General features: G+C 36.1%; 1 protein-coding gene and 1 pseudogene across 1 annotated transcript in view; one reads left to right on the top strand and one right to left on the bottom strand.

Annotated features, from left to right (window-relative positions):
* Abcd3 (ATP binding cassette subfamily D member 3) overlaps positions 1–24,872 on the bottom strand; it is a 60,484-nt gene that overhangs the window by 26,525 nt on the left and 9,087 nt on the right. The window contains exons 2-4 of the mRNA XM_070007709.1: positions 15,529–15,565; positions 7,643–7,741; positions 4,440–4,528 (exon numbers count right to left, since the gene is read on the bottom strand). Of these exons, the coding sequence (XP_069863810.1) occupies positions 4,440–4,528; positions 7,643–7,741; positions 15,529–15,565 (225 nt within the window). The remainder of the gene's footprint in view (positions 1–4,439; positions 4,529–7,642; positions 7,742–15,528; positions 15,566–24,872) is intronic.
* On the top strand, positions 9,941–15,061 carry LOC138816755 (proteasome subunit beta type-5 pseudogene; annotated as a pseudogene).

Raw genomic sequence — 24,872 nt, 5'->3', positions numbered from 1 at the left:
AATAATATTTTGAATATTGTGCTAAATGATTTACACCTAACTCCTCACAAAAATATTGCTGGTATACAAAAAGAAAATAATTTTCTTTGAATTGGAGGAAATCTGGGTTAAACAAAGCCAATATGTATCTTGTTTTTTGGGTGATTTTTTTTTTTTTTTTTGCTGGTCCTGGAGCCTGAACTAAGGACCTGGGCACTCAAGTCTAGTGCTCTACCACTTAAGCCACAGTGCCACTTTCTCCTTTTTTCTGAGTAGTTTACTGGAGATAAGTGTCCCACAGACTTTTCTGCTCTGGGGGTAGCTTTGAATCACCATCCTCAGATCTCAGCCTCAGCCAGGATTACAGACAGGCATAAGCCACCAGCACCCAGCTCTAACAAGTATCTTTACCAAAGAACTTCTCAATGATTTTAATACATAATGAGATCATTCTAGCACTCTTAGAATGGTTTACAGCATGTAACATTTCCTTGATAATACTTCAGGGGAAAACTAGAAAAATTAAGTCTGATTCTAATATAACTTTTAAAAAGCAAAAATGCTTTTCTAAAAACATTTGAAATAGGAAAACATTAAAACAGAACTATACAAAAATGGTGCTTAGTGTGAATATTAGAAAAAAAACAAGCAATTAGAAGAGTAACAAACGTTTACAAGTTTAAGCTAACATTGCTTGAAACAAACAAACCATGTAAAACCAAAGTGCTTTCATGCTGCCCAAGCTGTGACACACTTAAGATTATAAGATCCTGGTGAAGCACATGCCAGCACTCAACAATGGATTACCAGTGGGGTAGCAGCAATAAATTTAAAAAATGGTTTTCTGAATAAAGCCTTATTCCTGCTTATTATTCCACTGCAAAAGAAAAATAATAATTAATAAAGAATATCTTTACTGTAGACCTACTCACTACTACCTCTAAAATATGTAAGGATCTCTAGAGAAGTTTGGTGATTTTAACATGCTGCTTGTATGGGCAAAAATAAAATGTATCTTGAAGCCCATTAAGAACCATGACTCGGGGCTGGGAAGGTGGCTCAGTGGTAAAGCGTTTGCCTTGCATGCCTGAGGCCTCAGCACCACATAAGCAAAAAGAAAAAAAAAAAAGCCAGAAGTGGCGCTGTGGTTCAAGTGGTAGAGTGCTAGCCTTGAGCTGAAGAGCTGAGGGACAGCACCCAGGCCCAGAGTTCAGGCCCCACAACCAGACCCAAAAAAAAAAAAGAAAAAAGAAAAAAAGTAGTGACAGCCTTGAGCAAAAAGCATGAGGCCCTGAGTTCAAGCCCTAGGACCAGCACACAAAAAAATAAAAATAAAATAAAAACTAAAAAAAAAAAAGAGAAAATATTAAAAAAAAAAAAAAAAAAGAACCACAATTCCTCCTGGAGACTTTCTAAGCAGCAAAAAAATGAATTTAAACCTACTTAGGAAGAAGCCAAAAGGAAACAGATAAATCTATTTACAGTGTAGCTTTAGCAGTAAGATACAGAAACATGTTAATTTTCTGATAAAATTCTACTACATTAAGAATGTGTCATATTTTAAACCTTTAACTTGGAAAATATAAAATGTTAATATTTAAGCAAATATAAAGATTTCATATACAGCAGATGCTCAAAAATATTTACTTAGGATAAAGCTAACAAAGTAAATGACGACTTTATAACTGACAAGTATTAGTTTAGTTGAGGGTATGAGAAGTTCTTTGTACTATTTTGCAACTTTTCTGTAAGGTTTAAGATACCAAACTAATGTTTCATAAAATCTTTTTGAGAATTTGTAGAAAAAATTATAAACAAATTTTTATTTCACAATTTAAAAACTGAGTATCCAATAGGTTGACTACCTACAGGAAATACAAATTGGCCTGTACTACACAGTAGCTTCCTCTTGTCCACTGTCATCCATTAAGTTACATATCACCTGCTCTTGGTGATGCATTTTTCTCAGGTTTTTAAATATTTGAGAAAATCAAAAGCCAGCATCTGTAGAATTAAGGTTGAATATCCCTAATTTAGAAAAAAGTAATATTCTTTTTTATTACAAAAGTATGAAATTATAAAACAAGAATAAAATAGAAAAACTTTAAATAATAAATTTCCAATCCATGCCATTACTATTAAAAGTATTTTATAATGTGGGTGATTCTAAACAGGTTCCTAAGATGATGATGTACCTAGCAGCTGCCACAAGGAAATTAACAAACAATACATAGTTGGGGGATGGCAACTGTATTTTTACCAACAGATAAGGCATTTAAAATTAGAGATGAAATTATCAAAGGAAAAGCTTAAGTTTACAAGTTACGTTAAAAGATATATTCTATCAATCATGTATACATGTGGCTCAAATTACTTGTGCATGAAGTTTACAGAAACCAAACCTAGTAATAAAATTTATTCCCCTAAAGCTGGTATCATAGGAGCAATGAACAAGCATTCCAATTATGTTTACATTTAAGTTCTTAGAATTTGTTGTAGGATTCCTCAATAGGTGTGCCCATGCATGCGTGTGCGCACACACACACACACACACACACACACACACACACACACACACACAAGCCCCTACAAACACCCTTCAAGGGAGAGCAGACAATCAACAAGCCTGGAACTCCTGATTTTTAAAGCATTCATTTTAAAATATGGATTTACAGTGAAGAATCATAGACTGTTTGGGAAAATTCTCTAACATAAATGAAAAGGACCATGGAGAGATAGAAAATACACTCCAAGCTTTAAAAAACACACACACAAATAAAACCAAAATTAATAGCTTCAGATATTAAATATTTCATATTTGAAAGTATAATTCCTATAAGAACAAATGTCCAAGCCGGGCTCCGGTGGCTCACGCCTGTAATCCTAGCTACTCAGGAGGCTGAGATCTGAGGATCGCAGTTCAAAGCCAGCCAGGGCAGAAAAGTCCATGAGACTCTTATCTCCAATAAACCACTAGAAAACCAGAAGTAGCTCTGTGGCTCAAGCAGTAGAGCACTCGCCTTGAGCTGAAGAACACAGGGACAGCACCCAAGCCCAGAGTTCAAGCTGCACAACTGACTAAAAAAAAAATGTCTATACAAAAGACAGTTGATGGAAATTTTAAAAAATTATAACCATAGTTTAATGCATGATAAAGAAATTTCCTAGAAAATAGAACATAGTTGCCAGATGAAAACAGTAGAGAAATTTAAAAGTAATAAAACGATTAGGTCGGGGGGGGGAGGTTCAACAATTAACCAAGTATTCCAGAAAAAATATGGGAAGAATTGTTTTAAGAAGACAACAAAAATTTTTCCAGAATGAGGAACAAATTTTTAGGTTGAAAAGAACCTATCCAGTGTCCTGCACAATTAATGATGAAAAAAAAATCTTAACAATGGTCAGTAAAATTGTCAAACACTAATAAGACATCAACAATTAAAATATTTTCTAATGTTTAAAGCATTGTTTTTGAGGGGAAGTCAGAATCTCTACTAAAGAAGGGGCAACAAGAATATAACTAGATCCACTACTTAACATAAGATACGCAGTTATGTAGTATTTAATCTTTTTTAGCAAATTAAAATTACTTAGGGTGTTTCCAAAAGTAATGGCTAACCAAACCAGAATTGCTAGGATGGTACACTCATTAGCAGTTCTTACAATTCTACCAATTATCCTAGTCTGCCCACAACCAGAGTGGAGAGCTAGGATAGCAAAAGTGCTTCAAAATTCCAGTGAAAAAATGACTTCCAACTTGGAACGAACAAATGCATCTAAATTATTAATTAATGATGGAAGTACAAGATAGTTTCAGATCTGCAAAGTCTCAAAACTTTTACTTTCCTTGTTCCTTTTCACAGAAAGACTGTTTGCCAAAATGAGAAAGTAAAATTAGGGCAAAATAATAGTAAAAGATCCAGGAAACAGATTATTTAATGCAGAAAACAGATGAAAGAAATTTATTCCTAAAATAATGATAAAAAACAGTTCAAACATAAACTGCTAAGAGGGTAAAAGCACACACAAAACTGAGTGATTATTTGGTATGTTTGACCCTGTTACAATGTTATCAAGATTTTATAATACTTCCAAAAACCTTGAGCTGAACTACAGAGAATAGCAGGCAAAAGCTAATTTCAAAACAAAAACAAAAACTTTTTTTTGTTTGCCAGGGCAAACCAAATTCTGAAACGCCCAGCATGTGGCTTAGCTATAAATAGTTAAGGTAACAGTTAATAACAGCTAATAATAACAATAAATTGCAGTATAACATTGAGAAGATGGATACAGGCATGGTAATACAAAAGAGAGTTTTCTCCTCCCAAATTAGGAAACAAATATACACTCTAACACTGAAACATGGACAAAAAGTTACACAAGGTATTGTTAACAAAATGCAATCATAAAAAAACTGGGAAACAATGTTTAAATACGTGACAAATTAGGAGGACAAGTACCTTTCAATGAGTGTCCCATTTTGAATCATCCAAACATCACAGTATGTTCTAGATACCAGCATAACAGCAATAAGTATCAAATATCCTGTCTAAAATAAACCAAATATAGTAAACTTCATGCATTTTAAAGTTAGAACAAATATTACCTTGGCAAAATTTTTTTGTTTCAGATTTCAAAGCTTTATGTAAGTTAGTGTAGTTGGTCTCCATTTTAACTGTAGTCAATTTTTAAATAACAATATAAATGGAAGAGAGTCTTTACAAACCATTTAATATTCTTATCCAAAATTCCAAGGTGAATTTTTAAATTTTATTTTTGTTGAATTATAAAGGTGATATACAGAAGGGTTACTGTTAAATAAGTCAGGTTATGAGTACATTTCTTTTTTTTTCTTTTTACTTTTTTTTTTTTTTTGATCAGTCGTGGGGCTTGAACTCTGGGCCTGAGTGCTGTCCCTCAGCTCTTCAGCTCAGGGCTAGCGCTCTACCACTTGAGCTACAGTGCCACTTCTGGTTTTCTGGTGGTTTATGGGAGATAAGAGTTTCACAGACTTTCCTGCCTGGGCTGGCTTTGAACCGCAATCCTCAGATCTCAGCCTCCTGAGTAGCTAGGATTACAGGCATGAGCCACCGGCGCCCGACTATGAGTACATTTCTTTTTGGACAGTCACCCTTTCCCTCCCTCTCTCCCAAGGTGAATCTTAAGTAAGTCAAACAATTTACCTTCAAAGAGTCAAGGACAGAAATTTAACTTATGAACAATTCATAAGTTATAAATGTCAATATGAACATTTAGTTCAACTTGTTAGAAAAGTCTCTAATAGCGTCCCTGTCTTCATAAGGTTTTCAATTAACCTATTAATTAAGGTAAGATTCATGTGTAAGTTATAATATCCAATGTACATATGTGAAAACAGAATTAGGTAAATTGAGGGGATGGGTGGAAGAGATAAGAGAGAATGATGAAAGGGGTGACACTGATCAAAATAAATTGTACAGCTACTTAAGGATGTTTTCTAAAAAAGAATGAAATGTGAACAGAAAAACAACAGACAAATTTATTCATATTTGTATAATTCATATCAAAGATGGATGGTAAGGTCTGAATAGCAAAAGCCACTTCTGGCTTTACGAGTATGTTAAATATGTTAAACAGACCAAGTAAAACAATAAAAATTAAGAGCAAAGAAAGGCTGAGGATTTAGCAGGGGGAAAAAATGTATTAAACCATATGAAGTATGGCTGGTATTGCATATCCAGCAGAGTTTATACAACCTAGAAACAAAACAGAGGAAAATCAGAGCAAAGCGCTTTGGAACATGGGAGGCAGAACTTGTTAGACAAATACTATGTTCCAAATTACTGAAATAAGGGGCAACTGAATCTTTCACTTAATTTTTACAAAACAAATACTGTTTAGAGAAGGAAAAGCCTTTAAAAATACAGCCTTTAAATGAAATACAAGGCAGATTCATAGCAGGTTAAGTATTACATGGAATCATAAGAAAACATCAAAGAGTCTGTGTGAACGAGCTGTGATACCTGCTACCCCAAGGTTTGCTATTTTCCTAACTGATCTTACCATTCCTAAGTTAGGTATTCAACCAACAGCAGAAGAATCTATTGACTTTAATGAATACTAACCACAGACACATCATGCCACCTTTTAATTCAGATCTTAAATATCTCAATTCAAAATTAATCACTGGAGCATAAAAGCTTATTTACTTTTCTCTCATTCTAAAATATCATAATTAAAACAATGTTCTTAGAACCACCACTATTTCCTTATTAATGTGTTTATGCAATAGAAACTAGAGTTCCATGATGTAGGCAGTCCATCCCTCAGCTTTTAATGTGAGAAATTCCAAACAGTCGCATGCAGTATTTTCATTTCTCTAACTCTACCTTCATCTTTAGTGCTTTCTAAGGGAGTTGAACTTGCTTTCTTGAACTGGAGTTTGAGTGAGGTTAGATTTTTTTCCCCCCTAAAATTACTCTGGCTAGAGCCAGATGAAAATAGAAGGCTGCAAAATAATCCTCTCAAGAACTCCTGAGGACCTGTCCATGCCTCATTCATTTTACATGTAGCAAACCCTCAATCACTTTTAAAAAAAATGAGCATTGAGTTGGTAACTGGATTAAAGTGGTGATATGTCACTCTTCCCAGAAAAGTTTGTATTTTAAATAAGGGGTCTTCAGAGCCGGATGGGCTGTAGAATTAATAATTAATAATGAGTTATGCCTAAATAGTAGTGACGCTTTCACAAAAAAAGGTAAAGCAGTGTTGAAGGTTATCTATTAAGCATACTGTTTGGGGGCAGAGGGGCAGGATGTCAGAGACAAGAGGATGTCACTGCAAATGAATGGAGGCCCAGAGCACAGGACAAGGGCTGGGCCGAGAAGAGGAAGAAGGGCAAGGCCTACATTGGAAGAACCAAATTCTCCTAGGAGCTGCAGTGCTTGCTACACATTGTATCTTTGTCTCACTACTGTTATAAACAAATCCTTCTTAAAATTTTAACAATGGGAAGGGAAGCATTGCTTTCAGAAATAAATTGGACAGAAAAAATAAACCTTTAAAATGAGGTCTTAAGATAATACCTAATTAAAGGTCACTGTAACATCCAGGAGAAAAAAATCAGATGGCAGTAACTGAAAGGATGAGATATGAGAAGAAAGAATCGGAGATGGTGATACATCTGGTTATAGAATGAGAGAATGCCGAGGCGAGGAAAGGCTGGGAATACGGCACTACTTACTAACCATTAAAATTTTTGTGAAATAATGACAAAATCATCAGCTCATTTCCTAAAAATTCAGAATTCAGAAACTATTTGAAGTATCTTTTATATATATATATATATATATATATATATATATATAAAATCAACTAAAAAGAAACAACTCTCAAACATATCCCATATTACTGATTTCCAAAAGCTTTGTCTTTTAAAACTGCATCTTGTTTTTGACAGTATTAATTATAATAAAACAACAGCACTTAAGGTAGCTACAGTACAATATACTAGCATATCACAGAAAGTACAAGGAAAAAGTATCTCAAAAGGTACTTTAAAAAATTGCCATTGATTAAGAGTACTCACATGACAAATGACAATTCTGAGATAAATTTATTATTGTTCTGATCTCATGTATCTTGAATTGCTATCCATTTAATGTTGTAATCGTGTAAGACTTACCTCTTTACAAAATGTTCTAGGGACCATGATTTTCAGAATCTGTGAGAGCCTTGATAAAAACACCCTGTCCACCACAGCTCGCTCTTTTCTTCCTTCTTTCTATATTTGGAAGAGGAAGAAAAAAAGACCTTTTAAGATAGCTGTAACAAATGCATAACAATTAGATTGAAGAATCACATTTAGTGCAAGTCAATTACACAGGCAACCATTAAAACAGATGTTGCACTTAGAAAGCATATATATGCTGCTCTTCATATTCAAATACTGAATAAAGAGGTGAGATGTGAACATCCAGGAGTAATGGACCAGTAAGTGTAAAATAGCAAAGTGAAGGTATGTTTGAAGGAGGAATAAAACAGCCAGTCTGAATGCAGTGAGGAAAAAGGTACAGTAGTAAAGGAAGTCAAAGAAACAATGAAGTACTAATTTAAAAAAATATTATCCTTATCTACTTCTTGATTAATAGAAGACTTGTTCTTTTTTCATCCATAACAGGATGGTCTCTGACTAATTACAAAAAAAAGTCTACATTCCCAGTTTTATCATTTAACATTTCTAATCGACAGTCAGGTACTGGTGGCTCATACTACCACTAGTATCTGTAATCCTAGATACTTGATAGGCTGATACCTGAGGATGGATTCAAAACCAGCCTGGACAGCAAAGCCCATGAGACTCTTATTGCCAATTAAATAGCAAAGAAGCTAGACTGGAGATGTGATGATTCAAGTGACAGTATGCTTGCTGGGAGAAAAACAAGCCCAAGGAAAGCATGGGATGCTGTAAGTTCACACCCTGGTGCACCATGAAAAAAGAAAGTTAACATTTCCAATATGCAATATGCCAATTCACTATCTCTTCCTAATAAATTCGAGGAGAAACATAGATAAAAGTAAATAAGTAAGTCATATGAAAAAAGAATGACTGGGACAGGATGACCATAAAGATCCTGACATTTAATCTGAGAGAAAGTGATGCCACATGCCTATTTAGAAGGAAAGAAGGGGCACAGGAACACTGAGTACAAAAACCCAGTGCTGGTGATAGAACTACGGCACCCACTGAGCATCAAGATGCTACAGCCAAGAAACAAGAATGACAGAAAGATAGAGCCTCAAGGCCACAGTAAAGTTTGTGTCAGTGAAAAGTGACTTAAGATAACCTTATAGTCCTTAGAAATCACTTTGTTTTCGATGGCCCATGAAAACGTAAGTACAAAATAATTTGCAAACATAAAGAAGTAACATAAAAGCCTGGCGTTAAACTCACCTGGCTTACAGATTTATTCTATGCTGTTTTGACCAAACACAGTCAAAATGATAGCCAATTTTTCAAAAATCAGATGGAATTTCAACAACAAAAAAAAGTAAATATCCAGATGCACATTATCCAGCTCAGCTGATGGAGAAAAACTCTCCAGCAGTCCCATATTATCAGCTGTTTAAATCACTATCTGCTGAGTATTTCCCTATCATTAATTCTGTGAAAATATGTCTCCCAAAAAGTAAGGTAAACATGAAAGTGCTTAAGTGATGGAGTGAAAATTTAAGATTTGTTGAAAGACAGCATGCCATTAGCTGAAGGTGTCAGCATTATGGGAAAAAATGAAGCACCCACAGTAGTGTTGAACTCAAAGCATCCTGCACATGCAGTTTTTCCTCATTGCTCATAACAATGGTCAGCAATATTTACTTTACTACTCTTGAACTGGGAAAACAGGCAAGAGAAACTCCCTGGAAAAGGCAAGAGAGGCCGAACTTGATCTCATGCCTCATTTTTTCCAGGCATTTATGGGCATAGCTCACTTACTTGGTTAACTACTGCGCAGCTCAAACTCAGGACCTGGGAGCTGTCCCTGAGTTTTTGTGCTCAAGGTTAGCATTCTGCTACTTGAATCACAGCTCCATTTCTGGCTTTTTGGTGGTTAACTGGAGGTAACAGTCTCATAGACTTTCCTACTTGGCTGATTTCAAACCACCATTCTCAGATCTCAGCCTCCTGAATTACAGGCATAAGCCAGTAGTGCCTTACTCTATTGTGCTCTTAACAAATGCCCATAACAGACCAAATAATACTAGACCAACATTAGTGTAAATGTGCTTTAATTAAGTTACTATCTAACTTGATGAACTAATAGTTTTATCACTGAATCAGAATAAACTACTTTCTCTGTGTCAGACACTGTGCTAAGTGCTTTATCTAAGACTCCTAATAGGTACTGAGTATAGTTCAAAACTGTACAGAGGGAGGAAAAAAGCTGTACACTGAGAAGCCTGAAGCCATTGTGTTAATAGCGGCATGATCCAAGGTACTATTCCAATGTTTAAACATCCCAATATTTACAACTTTTTTTTCCCAATGCTAAGGATTGAACACAGGACCTTGTGCATGCTAAGCAAGCACTCTACCATTGAACTGCACCACAGCCCACTTCTAATATTTAAGAAATAATCATTTAAACACTTTGGTCACGTAAGTTTAACATGGAAATGATGGAAAAGGAAAAAAAAACAAGCCCTACTAAAAATCATTTAAGAAATTAAAAATAATAAATAATAAACCAGAAAATAAATGTAATTTTCGGGAGTAACAATGACAAAGATCAATGCCCTATCATATGATAACTTAGAAAACTGGGATGCACTGGGATTAAAAAGGCAATGTTTGAACTAAATAAAAGGCCATGTGGTGCTAACAATAGTATAAATATTCACTTATATTGCTGGAGAATGTGTAAATTGGTACTATTATATGTCATCCATTACAATGGAAAATGTATAGTGACTATAAGATATAAAATAATCCAACAGATTTACTGTTTGGAATCTATTCTCCATATATTCTTGTATATCCTGTATATATGCTCAGTTATGTAAATGGGAAAAAATGTACACTGTTTATAATACCATATAATTTAAAACAACCTAAATGTACATCATTATTACATGAATTATAGTAAATGTATTCATTGCAATTATGGTAAATTTATTCACTGCAAGTTATAAACAATTATAAAATAGGAAATAGCTCATATTCATACAACAGAAAACTGTACTATAAATTAATTATATCTCATGCCAAGCATCTCAACATTGTGGAGACTCAGGCGAGAGTATCATAAGTTCAAGGCCAATCTAGGATACACAGTGAGTTTGAGGCCAGCCTGGGCTACACATAAAAATCCTACTTCAATAAACAAAATGATGGCACATGTGGTTCCTGCCTGTAATCCTAATTAATTTGGACACTAACACCTGGTGTATCATGGTTCAAAGTCAGCCAGAGCAGAAAAGTCTGGAGAGACTCCATCACCAATTAAGCACTATATGTCAAAGCAGACATGGCTCAAGTGATAGAGCACTAGCCATAAGCAAGAGAGCCAAACAGGCCTTGAGACTAAGCCCCAATAACAGCACATACACACACACACAAAAAAATTAGATCTCCAGCTAGCAACATGGATGGCTCTAAAAGGCATTACACAGGAAAAATATAGAATGAGATACATAAATCATTTTATAGTGAATGTATGAAATTTCTAAGTATGTAAAATAACCCTACCTATACTGTTTATGGAGATACATATATATACATACACACACACACCTCAAATATATAATGATACATACAGGAATACTAAATACCAAACCCAGCACAGTGTTTACTTTTATGTTTTAAATTTAACAGTATGTATTAAGCCAAAGTAAATGAAGTATTTTAAAGTCAGACTATCTCTCTATTATTTTCTAACTCCTTTGTTCCTCCTTAAATCTTATATCTTACAAGATTGTCTCACCCTATCCCATCCCAAAGATTATGATTACAATAAAAAAAAACTAATGAGAGAAGAATTGTTTTTATGATGCTTTCTCTCTACATTCACTGTAGAAAAATTTTACAATCCTAATGAGCAAAAATTTAAATATCTATCCCTACCATCTGGAGACATCAGCTGTTAATCTTTGGCATGTATTCTACCACCTTTCTTTTTAGCATATCTGTATATATACACTTCTTAAGAACTTCACAAGCATAGAACTAGGATATAGCTTTTATGCTTTTTACTAACAATCATATAATCTAACCTAAAATAACCTTGTTCACACTAAACAACCTGAAAATAACTATGTACTGAAACAAAAAAAATACAGAAAAATAGGAAATACAAAATAAGTGAGATGAATCTAGCCATCCTAGAACTTAAAGACATATAACATGCTGACAACAGATATTTTATAAGTAAGACAGCTCAGATATGAGAGATATGAGATATGAGCGATAAATATGTCAGAAGACTGGATTTACACATATCTTGTCCCATTTTTTTAAACACTAAGAAACTACAAAACAAGAATGCTGACATCACTCTTCAGGATATTTAAAAAACTACACAATAATATGGAGGAATGGGAAAGACTTAAAGCTGAAAGCTAGCTTAAGCTTACTAAAAATAAGTCATATTAAACTGCTCTAATTTTTCCCTTTGTTAAAGATACTATTCTAGCATATTAGCTGACATGTAGAGAAGCTTACTAGCTTCATAAGGGTATGATTATTACTGTCACATGTTGTAAGCCAAGAATAATGCCAGGCATGAGAAGTTCGATAAATATTGAGATTAATTTAATAAATGAATTAATAAATTACACAAGAATTGTCATGCTTCTTGTAGAAATGGAGAAATAAAAACCAGGTTTCAAAGGTCAGGTGTACTGGCTAATAGCTATAATTCCCAGCCACCTGGAAGGTGGAAATTGAGGGGGGAATCATAGCTCAGGCAAAAGCACAAAACCCTAGCTGAAGAATAAAAAAACAAAAAGGGATGGTGGTAGAGCATCTGCCTAGCGAATATAAAGCCCTAAATTCAAACCTCAGGAAAGAAAGAAAGAAAGAAAGAAAGAAAGAAAGAAAGAAAGAAAGAAAGAAAGAAAGAAAGAAAGAAAGAAAGAAAGAAAGAAAGAAAGAAAGAAAGAAAGAAAGAAAGAAAGAAAGAAAGAAAGAAAGAGAAAGAAAGAGAAAGAAAGAAAGAAGGAAGGAAGGAAGGAAGGAAAAAAGAAAGAAAGAAAGAAAGAAAAGAAAGGAAAGAGAAGGAAAGAGAAGGAAAGAGAGAAGAGAGAAAGAAAGAAAGAAAGAAAGAAACTAAGAGATTTTGCTAGTTATATGTAGTTACAGCTAAGTAAACCATAACCTAAACACTAAGATTAAGTAATGTTACAGAGTAATAGCTTTGATCTTTATTTAGTCAAAAACTAGCAACAATTTTGAATAGAGTGCAAATTATTAACCTTGAACTTAACATACTGGATGTAAGAATTACATCTAAAATTATACTGTACAGTGAAGTACAATAATGTTTGCAGAGATAAATTAACATTTATTTAGCTCAAACCCTAGTATCACTTTTTTAAAAAGATAGGCATAAAGAGCCACATATTATATTATTCTATTTATATAAAATGTCAGAATAGGTGAACCAATAGAGAATGTAGATTACTGGTTCTCAGGAGTTCAGGGACCAGGGTAATAAGGAGTAACTGCTATTGGAATATGGGATTTTATTGGAGATTTTGGAAATTTGTCTAAAATAAGACAATGGTAACAGCCATTCAACTTTGTGACTACACTAATAACTGATGATTTATATGCTTAAAATAAATATTATAGTTTGTGAATGGCTCAATTAAGCTGTTGTTAAAAAAGAGACAACTCGGGGCTGGGAAGGTGGTAGAATGCTTGCCTTGCATGCATGAGGCCCTGGGTTCGATTCCTCAGCACCACATAAGCAGAAAAAGCCAGAAGTGATGCTATGGCTCAAGTGATAAAGTGCAGGCCTTGAGCTGAAGAGCTAAGGGATAGCGCCTAGAGTTCAGGCCCCACAACTGACCAAAAAGAGAGATAGAGAGAGAGAGAGAGAGAGACAGAGACAGAGAGAGAGAGAGAGAGAGAGAGAGAGAGAGAGAGAGGAGAGAGGAGAGAGACAGAGAGAGCTCACTAGACATTATGTTGGAAAGGAACTATACAACTTCAGGGGGAGCCGGTTGGGAGGGGAAAAACCTGGGAGAAATGAGGGAGAGGGTGACACTGTTTAAAAAGAAATGTATTCATTACCTGATTGTGTAAATGTAACCTCTCTGTAAATCACCTTTACAATTAAAAAAAGAGATATTATTTCTAGAACACGTATTAATGACAAATGAATAAAAAATTAACAACTTAAAAAAAGAATACACAAAAAATATAAATAAAAAAGATAAATCAGCTGATGAATATAAGATGTAGGAAATCTATCCAAGGAACTGTTCATCAGAAAGGTATCTGAAGGTTATAATTTATATTAATTTAATGTAAGCAACAGTTACCACAAAGTAAGTAAAAGGAATTTTAGGCTAAATTTTAATAATATGGGATTCATACAAAGCAATACAATACTGATAGTTAATCAGTCAATCAATCATTAAGCTAGATGAATGCAGGGTACAGTGGCACACACTTGTAATCCCAGGATTAAGAGAGATCAATCGGAAGATTGAGAGCCTGAGGCCAACTCTGGCTCCATAAAAAGATCTTGTCTTAAAATTTAAAAAGATTTTTTTTTTTTAAGAATAAGTAAGAGACACAGCACTGGCCAGCATACTGGAGAGGCTTCAGGTAAAGCAGCAGGGGTTTTTGGACTTGGAGGTGGAGGGAATCTGGTGAACCTGGGTCCCATCGATGGGCTGGGCCTGGCTGCACCTAGCCGGGGAATCCCAGAGGAGCCATGAATCAAAATGCTTCCTGGAACCACCATGATAGCCTTCAAATTTCCCCATGAAGTCATTGTTACAGCTGATTCAGGCCACAGCAGGGGCTTACATTGCTTCACAAACAGTGAAGAAAGTAACAGAGATCAACCCTTATCTTCTGGGTACCCTGGCTGGGGGTGGACTGCAGCTTCTGGAAGTGGCTGTTAGCTGGGCAGTGTTAAATCTATCAGCTATCAGTTTTGAAATAAGGAACGCATCTCGGTAGCAGCTACCTCTATGATTCTTGCCAACACAGTATATCAGTACAAAGGCATGGGGCTGTCCAAGGGCACCATGACCTGTGGCTGGGATAAGAGAGGACCTGTACTCCACTGTGTGGACAGTGAAGGGAACGGGATCTCTGGAGCCACCTTGTTCATAGGTTCTGGCTCTGTATATGCCTATGTGGTCATGGATGGAGGCTACTCCTATGACTGGAAGTGGCAGCAGCCTATGATCTGGCCTGCCAAGCCATCTAGTAAGCCCCCCACAGAGACACCTACTCAGGAGGCTCAGTCAACCTCCACCACTTTTGTGCAAACAGCTGGAGCAAGTTTCCAGAGACAATGTAGCTTATTTACATGAAAAGTATCTACCCCCTAAAGGATGGATTTCTTGGGGTGACCGTCACTGGTAGTATTACAACACCCCTTCTAGAGTGGAGGAGTCCAGAGTTGTATCTGTACCTTTTTTATAAAGCCCCTGTGATCACTGTTGTCACCAGTTATAAATGAGCCGCTACAGAGGCCACTGTTTTTTTTTACTTTGTTGAATGTTACCATTGTAGCACTCAATGCGGGGGTGGGGGAGAGGAGAATAAATAAGATGGAGGATAAATCTAATCATGGGCTTGACCTAATAAAATTATGACTACTTCCTTAGATTATTATACTCTCCGGTAAATGAACAGTCAAATAAATGCTCAAGAACACATACCAGGACTCTACTCCAGAAACAATTATAGTACGTAGTAGACAAAAGTGATACTTTTAAGTTCCTTTCTAATCCTAAAATTCAGTAAGTTATTGCAATTCAAAAACATATGACAAAATAAATAAAATAGATCCATGAAATCTCAAGAAGTAGATAATTTAAAATGTTTACCTCATTGTTCTGTAATGGTGGTTTTCCACTTTTCTTACTGCAGAGTAAAGGAAAAAGAGAAAGCTTTACTTCATTTGCAAAGTCTTATCATCATTGAAATTATTTTAAGATGTCAAAAAAGAGTATACCAAATTCTCAAAATGATTATCTTCACTTTTATATACTACTGAAACAAAAATCCATTTACTAGAATAGTCCAGTTTTTTTTCATTATTGTCTTTTTTATTTAATGTACTGGGGATTGAACCCAGGGCCTCATGCATACTAAGCAAGTAAGTATTCTACCACCTGAGCCATGTCTCTGGTCTTCCAACTGCTTCTTTACAAGTTGAATATGCCCAACTTTAAATGCTGAGGGTCATAGGTGCTTCAGATTTTAGTTTTTTCAATTTTTGAAATATTTGCATATACTTTATCTACTGAATATCCTGAATCTGAAAATCCAGGGTCTCAAAAACTTTCATATTTTAGATTTCTGATTTTCAAATTAGGCATAGTTTATATCTACTAATTATTATTTATAAAAAGTGATCAAGTTTTTATATATTTATGTACTTATATTATTTTTATATATTATATATGTATAAAGAGTGATCAAGTAAGTACCACTACATAGCAGTATGTTCAGTAATTTTTATGATACATGTGTGCAAATATTCACATACAAACACTTTCTAAGTACTCCCATGGGAAGGTGAAAGTATATTTCTATTTTTTTGCAGGGGGAGGGGTGATTATGGGGTTTGAACTCAGGGTCTTGCATTTACTTGGCTTGCTTGTTCAGCTTTCCCTGAAACACTTGAGCAATACCTCCAACCTTGCTTTTTGCTACTTGTTTTAGAGATATAATCTCACAGACTTTCCTGTCTGAGTTGCTTCAAGCTGGGAGCCTCTCTATCTATCTCAGCCACCTAAGTAGCCAACAGGTATGAGCCACGGGAGTCAGCTATTCCTCCATTCTTTTTTTTTTGGGGGGGGTCCGGTCGTGGGGCCTGAACTCTGGGCTTGAGTGCTGTTTCCTCAGCTCTTTAGCTCAAAGCTAGAGTTCTACCACTTGAGCCACAGCGCCACTTCCAGCTTTTTTGTTTTTGCTAGTGTGGTGCTGAGGAATCGAACCCAGGGCCTCATGCATACAAGGCAAGCACTGTACCACTGAGCCACCTTCCCAGCTCCTCCTCCATTCTTGAATCAGATCTTGACCACATGAACTGTTTTGGCCAATGGGACATTAGCAAACTGATGTAAATGAAAGCTAGATGTTTTAGTCAGACTTTTCATTGTTGTGTCAATTATGGGAGGGACACCTTAGGAAGAAAATATGATATGGGCTCCCAGTTTCAGGCCATCAGGGCAGAATCAGTGGGATAAAAAGAACAGCTCACTTTTTGGTGACCAGGAAAAAGAGAAAGCATGCTTCCTCCTCCTTCCCCTCTTATTCCATCCAGGCATCCAGTGTATTGGCTGGTGCTGCTAACCATGAACACATGCCTAACCAGGGCAGGTCATTCCCACTTAGTTTATTCTCTCTGGAAATGCCCTCACAAACACACCCAAAGGTGTACTTTACTCATCTCCTAGACACTTCTCAATATAATCAAGTTAACAATCAAGATTAAAAATGTCTGTGCACTGGGCCTCTCTTTTGCTACCAGAAATCTTCACACAGGGAACCCTAGGTTAGTACTCTAAAGGACAAAAGACCAAATAAAAAGCCTGTGTCAGTACCCTACTACAAATGAGGAAATTAGCCTAGAAAAAGTAGTAGCTCAGGGCTGGGAAGTGGCTCAGTGGTAGAGTGCTTGCCTTGCATGCATGAGGCCCTGGGTTCAATTCCTCAGCACCACATAAGCAGAAAAAGCTGGAAGTGGCCCTGTGGCTCAAGTGGTGGAGTGCTAGTCTTGAGCTGAGGCGCTGAGGGACAGTGCCGAGGGCCAGAGTTCAGGCCCATGACTGAAAACAAAAAAATAAAATAAAATAAAAATAGAAAAAGTAGTAGTTCAAGTAGTAGCCCCTGCTGCCTCCTTAACAATATAATTAATCAGACTTAAGTCCTTTTCAAAACATACTACACCAGGATACCCTGTGCTGATCACATTTTTTTTTTCAGTTTTTATTTGTACTTATTTCCAGTAAACTAGTTCTATGAGATCAGAAGTTACTATGGATTTGTTTGTCTAAATTTGAAGTGATGACACATCTGGGATGCAAAATACTTGCCAGAAATCAAAACCAATGAATGGAAGGCACAGAGAGCAAGTATGGACAGAAATCAAACTACAGGCCCAACTAAATTCCAGCCAAGCGGACAGAAGCAAGTACTGTCCTTCAGAGGACTCTCATTAAGCTGAAAATATTCAAGCCATCATACCTCAGCTTTGCTCAGATTCCAAACACATGCAGCCCCTGGGGAGTCAAGATGGTGGGAGAGTCTCAGCAGCGTGGGCAGACTCATGACTTGGGCAAAAAGGGCTACCACATGTTTATATTCCTCAGACCTAGGCATCAAGGCCTTCCTTCTATAAAGAGAACTGATGTTCTGAGTCACATTTTATAAAGCTTTCATCTATAAGACCTTTACTGAACACCGTGTCTACAAAAAAAATGTGTTGACATTAATCAATAAAAATCCAAGATCTGGTTCTTTGGAAAAGAAAGCACCCAATGATTGGATTTTAAAAGAAAGAGTGCAGAAACACAAGATAAAAAATAAACTGACCACAAAACTTTTGAAAGAACTTCTCTTTAAAAATACAAATGAACTTTGTTGCTTTGTATGTCCCTCCCCCATGGTATAACCCCTGCTTTCACTGTATTTGATATTGGTACATATGGAGGGGAAGGGAAAAAAACAAATGGTTAAAACAGGGATACAGGAGGACCCACTGCAACAATGAGATGTACAAGTTGATATGTGGAAAAACGAATTTTACAATTTTGGTGGGGGGGATGGTAAGGGGGGGAGGGGGGCGGGGGATGCAAAGGGATGGGAAGGGGAAACAAAGGAAGAAGCTACAATGCTTGATAAGAAATGTACTCATTATCTTGCCCATGTAATTGTAACCCCTCTGTACGGTATTTTCACAATAAAAAAAAAATCTATAAAAAAATACAAATGAACTAGATCATTTTACATAAGATTAGGATTTTCTAAAATTGATCTCCCAGCAGAGAGAAAAAAAAAAAAACTAAATAAACTACAGCATTGAGAACCTGGGAAAGTTACCAGGTATCTCCTACCTACCCACCTCCTCAGAAAAAGATTCATAGTAGGAATTGTACACAATGGCAGAGAAGAGACAGTTACAATGTTGTAACTGTTCTAGGGCATAGATCAAGAAGAAGAAAAAAGCTTTCATGTTACTTTTGCTTCAAGTGAAACATTAACACCAAAACCTAACCCCCAAAAAAACAAATAAAAACACAAGACATACTGATTTGTTTAACTTCAGAATAAGAGAATATACTACCTATTCAAAAATTAGTACTGTCATAAAACTTGAAAAATAAACACATAATCACTTTAACAATAAACCCACAACCAGCCCTCAAGAACTCCATGATCTGGCTCTGGCCCTGTTTTCCAGATTCATTTCCTCCCATTGTGCTCAAGTTACCTTAATACATCAGGTTGAACTAGATGCATTTACAAATGTCTGACCATTTCCCACTTATAAAATGGCAATTTCACATGCTTCTACCTAACACTTTACATTCCACCATGTTTATATGCATTACCTGCTTCTGCATAAAAAGATTCTCAGTCATCCTGCTTAATTCCTGCTTGTCTTTACAACTCAGCCCTTCTTAGAATAGAATTATCATCTCTATCAGTTCAGAATGATCTTTGCTTACACCTACCATCCCGATAAATTGTACCTCCATTTTCAGTTTCAAACCAGACAGGACAATAAATTATATGGTGACCCATCTTAAATGGGTCCATTCTCTCCCCTTACAGTTCACTGGGTATCTGTGTCTCCTCCACAAGCTGTGCCCTTCCTCCCCCACCCATGGTCAGCTCAAGGAGGGCCCTGCTTCGTTCATCTCTGTATCCATGATGCCAAGGCTATCCTCAGCTCATGGACAGTACTACTGAAACTCAGGCATTGTTTTGTCTTCACAAAACAGAACCTTTTTTCTTATTTTTTGGTGCCTGTACAGAGGCTTAAATTCAGGGCCTTGCACTCTTGCTTGGCTTTTTGTGATCACTGCTAATGCTCGACCACTTGGGTCACACCCCCACTCTGTCTACAAAACAATTTTTTTAATATACTATTGAAATTAAATCATCAATAGATTTAAACATTTCACACTGCTGAAAAAAATTATACCACATGACACATACATAAATCAGGAGGAAAGAAATTGGAGGTATCATTCTAAGATGCTTTTACTCTCTGGAAGGTACATGGGCTACAAACACTTGCTTGAAAACTGGAGTGCATGTTAAAATTTGTTGGTTAACTAGCAAAAGAAAAAAGGGGAAATAACTTCCAAAGTATTGGAAGGGGTAAAAACAAAATAATAAAGGTAAGACTTCTATTGTCTCACAAGCAAAATCAGGCAAAACAAGAAAGAAACTGTCAAGCTATCTCCAGAACTGATAGAGAGAGAAAAAAAAACTTATTTACAAATAACTGAGCTTGAGAATTGTTTGTTACATAGCAATAAGTAACAAACATGTTAAATTATATTTATAAAACACCATGGGAGCCGGGTGCAGGTGGCTCATGTTTGTAATCCTAGCTTACTCAAGAGCCTGAGATCTGAGCATCATAATTTGAAGCCAGCCAGGCAGAAAAGTCTGTGAGGCTGTGACTTTCACTTAATCAGCTAAAGGTCACAAATGGAGTTATAGCTCAAGTGGAAGAGCTCCAGCCTTGTGCAAAAAAGCCTAAGGACAGTGCCTACATCTTGAGTAATCTAAAAACAAAAACAAAACAAAACAATACAACAACCACCTGTGGAATCCAATTAGAAGTGTTATTTCTGAGAGATTTTTACAACCACCAATACATACATTAGGAAACAAAAGAATTTCTACAACTGCTGAAAAATTGCTATCATGTTAGGAAAACATTAACTGAAGAAATACAAATAAGAGCAAATGCAAATAAGAGCAAAAGAGTTTTAAAAAAAAACACAGGTAATAAAGAGGTGGCTCTCGCCTGTAATCCTAGCTACTCAGGAAACTGAGATCTGAGGATCACAGTTCAAAGCCAGCCTGACCAGGAAAGTCCATGAGACTCTTATCTCCAATAAACCACTCAGAAAACAAGAAGTGGTGCTGTGGCTCAAGTGGTAGAGTGCTAGCCTTGAGCTGAAATGCTGAGGGATAGCGCCCAGGCCCAGAGTTCAAGCCCCACGACTGACAAAAAAAAAAAAAAGTAAAGAAAAACCTAACATGAGATTTTTTAAAAAATAACACAGAAATCCACGGCAAGGTTGATTCAACAAAGAAAAGGCAATATAAATAAGATTTAAACTACTAATACATTGGAAGCAGTCCTCACCAAAATCCATACATACCAATTCCAAAAGTTATAGAGAAATAATACCAATGTAAGAAGAGTTGATAACTGAGTCACAGATTTCCAAGGTCTACTGCACTCACAAATAGAGCTCTTGCACAGCACCTACAAAACAGGTTCATTTCTCAAGAACTTCATAGTAAACGCAAAAAAGGCACCCGAAACATTTAAAGATGATTCTGGGAACATGGCTAACAGTAACTATATAACTTGCACACTATAAAAGCTGATGGAATAATAAGAAAAAACTCATATTTTTCATCTAGATTTCTAATTACATTTTACTACCTTGGCTTTGTTTTTTTCTTGACTTCATACTCTTTGTTCACACATATGTACGTACACACACAGTTTTTTTCTAAACCTTCTGAAAGTAATTAATCCTTAAATGTTCAGTGTTGATTTTCTTAAAAAAAAAAAACAAAAAAAAACACAGAGGACTGGGAAGGTGGTTTAGTGGTAGAGTGCTTGTCTTGCATGCATGAGGCCCTGGGTTCGAGTCCTCAACACCACGTAAGCAAAAAAAAACGGAAGTGGTGCTGTGGCTCAAGTGGTAAAGCGTTAGCCTTGAGCTGAAGAGCTGAGGGACAGTGCCCAGGCCCAGAGTTCAGGCCCCATGCCCAGAAAAAAAAAAAATTCATATAACCAAAGTATAATTACAAAAATCAGGAAATTAACATTGACATAATCATTATAAACTCACCTAGGAGTCTATCCAAGTTTTTACAATGGTCCCAAATCCTTCCTACATTCTACTCACTGCTTTTTACTTGTTGTCATTCACACCCTGTTAATTCCCACCAATTGTATTATTTTCTGATTTATCTATCAGGTTTCCTTTTGTACAAAACAAGCAAATGTGTCTGAACTTCCTTTTCGGAGCAAAGCCTAGCCTAAAGGAAATACTGTACTGACCAGTACCAGAACACAATGTGAGCAACACAGGAACCAAGCAGAGGAAAGAAACAGCCTGGAGTGCTAAGGCAGCAAGCAGTGGGACTAGTACACATGCCAGGAGGTAGTAAGAAGTTGTTCCAGGGCACAAATTAGAAAAACTCTCCTAAATCAAAAGCTGCGAAGAAGTAATTTCAGGGTGAGGAAGAAAAAAATTAAGAAGCAATAATATAGAATCAAAGTTAAATAATTTACAAAACTATTTTTAAAAATAGGGATAAGAACATCTCTATAGAAAATGGACAAAACATATCAGAAAGACATTTCTAGGAGATAAAATCTATAACATGAACTCAGCCAAAAAAAAAAAAAAAACTGAGAAGCAATTACACTACATAAAATAGAATTTATAAAACTTTCAAAAGTGGCAATAAAAGAATTGAAATTTTTAAGACAAATCACTTTAAAATTAAGAAACTAGAAGGAATGTGAAAGCAAATAAACACAATAGTCAAACGTGAACAAACATAACCTATACACAAATAGACAATTGATACATTTGACTTGGAAAAGTGATAAATTATGTCAATAAACAAAGGTGCCTTAATTTTAAAAACTTGTCCTAAACTAAGAAAACTAAAGCAAGTTAATTGAATACTAAAACTGTAACTCAAAAAGAAAATTCTCAGCTGGGCACTAATGGCTCACACATGTAATCCTAGCTACTCAGAAGGCTGAGCTTTGATTCAAAACCAGCATGGGCTGGCTCTAATCTCCAATTAATCACAATGGAACTCTGGCTCCAGTGGTAGAGTGCTAGCCTAAAGCAAAATGAACTCTAGGTCAGTGCTCAGACCCAGAGTTCAAACCCCAGGACAAGCAGAAAGAAGAAAGAAAGAGACAAAGATAGAAAGAAAGGGGTGGGGGTGGGGAGGAAGGGAAGGAAGGGAAGGAAGGGAAGGAAGGGAAGGAAGGGAAGGAAGGGAAGGAAAGGAAGAAGGGAGGAGGAGGCAGGAAGGCAGGCAAGCAGGCAGGCAGGCAGGCAGGCAGGCAAGCAAGCAAGGAAAGCTCTTCTGAAATTGTTTTCTTCCACATTTTACTGTTTTCCTTTTGTTGGTCTTATGTGGGTTGTGCTAAGAAAACAACTGAGTAACATATTTAAGATATTCAAGAAAAGAAAACATGAACCAAAGATTTCATTATCTTATCAAGTTTTTCAGTATAAAAACTAAACTATATGTAACATGAAAGCTTTTAAGGGATACCATCCCATGGACATTTGGATAAAAAGAATAATTATGGAGCTATGGAGATAAGAGAAAACATTAAAGAAAATTAATTGGAGATAAGAGCCAGCCCATGAGGTTTTGAATCAAATCTCAGCCTTCTGAATAGCTGGGATTATAGGTGTAAGCCACTAGTGCCTAGCTGAGAATTTTCTTTGAGTTATAGTTTTAGAAAACATTAAAGATACATTTGCTTGTAGAACAAAGACTAAGTTGAGAGTTAAGAGAATAATGGAAGAATGAGAAGAGCACGTGTAAAGAAGTTCTCAAAATTCCTACTGAAGGTAAAAGTATCTACATTACCACTTCAGCTCTGGATATGTCAAGTAGGGTATTACTTACAGATAGCAGGATAAGCTAACTTGCAAAACTAAAACCTGCTGACAACAAACACGACAGGTTACAAAAGAATGGGCACTTAATCTTTGTCACCTCAACTTCACAGGGAACAGAAAAAAGATCAACCAATGACAAATCCATCCTCTCTTTCTCTACCATATTTCCTTTCTATAAAAACCTTCCTATCATCTTTTCTTATGTTTACATCTTCCATGAATTTTCTTACCAGATAAAAGCACAAAGGTCAAGCTTGCTGCTCTAAATTTCTGGTAACATATTCAGTGCATAGGTTAGGAAATTGGTAACTGTTATGTCTTTTTCTGACTTGGACTCACTGAAAGATAACAATATTGATCATCTAGATATAAGCCATCAGTGGTGGCTAATATCACAAAATCAGACCAGCAGACATTATATACTTCTAGATAGATAATATTCATACATAATCAACATCTAAGAAGAATTCTTTTTCAAAACCTTGAGGAAAAGTTAAATCTGATCAAGCTTTTAGATTGAACTATCAATTTACAAGAAATACAATGGATAAAGAAAAATTATGCAATCAGCATAATCAGAATCTGTACAGATCAAAGTATCAGGCTACGTCCACAAATAAGCTGTAAGAAAGAAAAGGGAGAGAGGGATGGCAGCTAAATTTACTCCTCAGGAATCTGCAGAAGGAAATGCAAAGATGCGTCTTACCTAGGATCTAACCCTCACAGCCAGCAGCCAACTCCTGACAGCATTATCTCTGGGTTCCTATGAGTAGCTTCAGAACCTGTAGTTCTCAAGCCAACCTACTTCCTTCAGCCCCTGTTCTAAGAATAAAGAAAGTATCTGGTTCTCTTCCTTAATTTCTTTTCTTGATTTTTTTTTCCTGTAAGTTCAAGATATACTGAAGACTATACCAGGAAGAATGTATATTGAAGACTGAATTTAGAGTTATAAGTTTGAGTTTGATGCAAGCTGATATGCAGTATTTTCACAAACAAGATAAAAAGGCATACATAACACAAGAAAACACCATAATATGCTAATACTGTCTTTTTTTTGGGGGGGGGGGTCCGGTCATGGGGCCTGAACTCTGGGCCTGGGTGCTGTCCCTCAGCTCTTCAGCTCAAGGCTAGCGCTCTACCACTTGAGCCACAGCACCACTTCTGGCTTTTTTCTTTTGCTTATGTGGTGCTGAGGAATCAAACCCAGGGCCTCTGGCATGCAAGGCATGCGTTCTACCAATGAGCCACCTTCCCAGCCCTAATACTGTCTTAATAAAAAAAAAAATATTTATTCTAAG

Source organism: Dipodomys merriami, unplaced genomic scaffold, assembly GCF_024711535.1.
Source record: "Dipodomys merriami isolate MVZ:Mamm:240054 unplaced genomic scaffold, mDipMer1.0.p SCAF_7, whole genome shotgun sequence".
NCBI lineage: Eukaryota > Metazoa > Chordata > Mammalia > Rodentia > Heteromyidae > Dipodomys > Dipodomys merriami.
The sequence above is the reverse complement of the archived record's forward strand: the minus strand, read 5'-3'. Positions and strand labels throughout refer to the sequence as shown.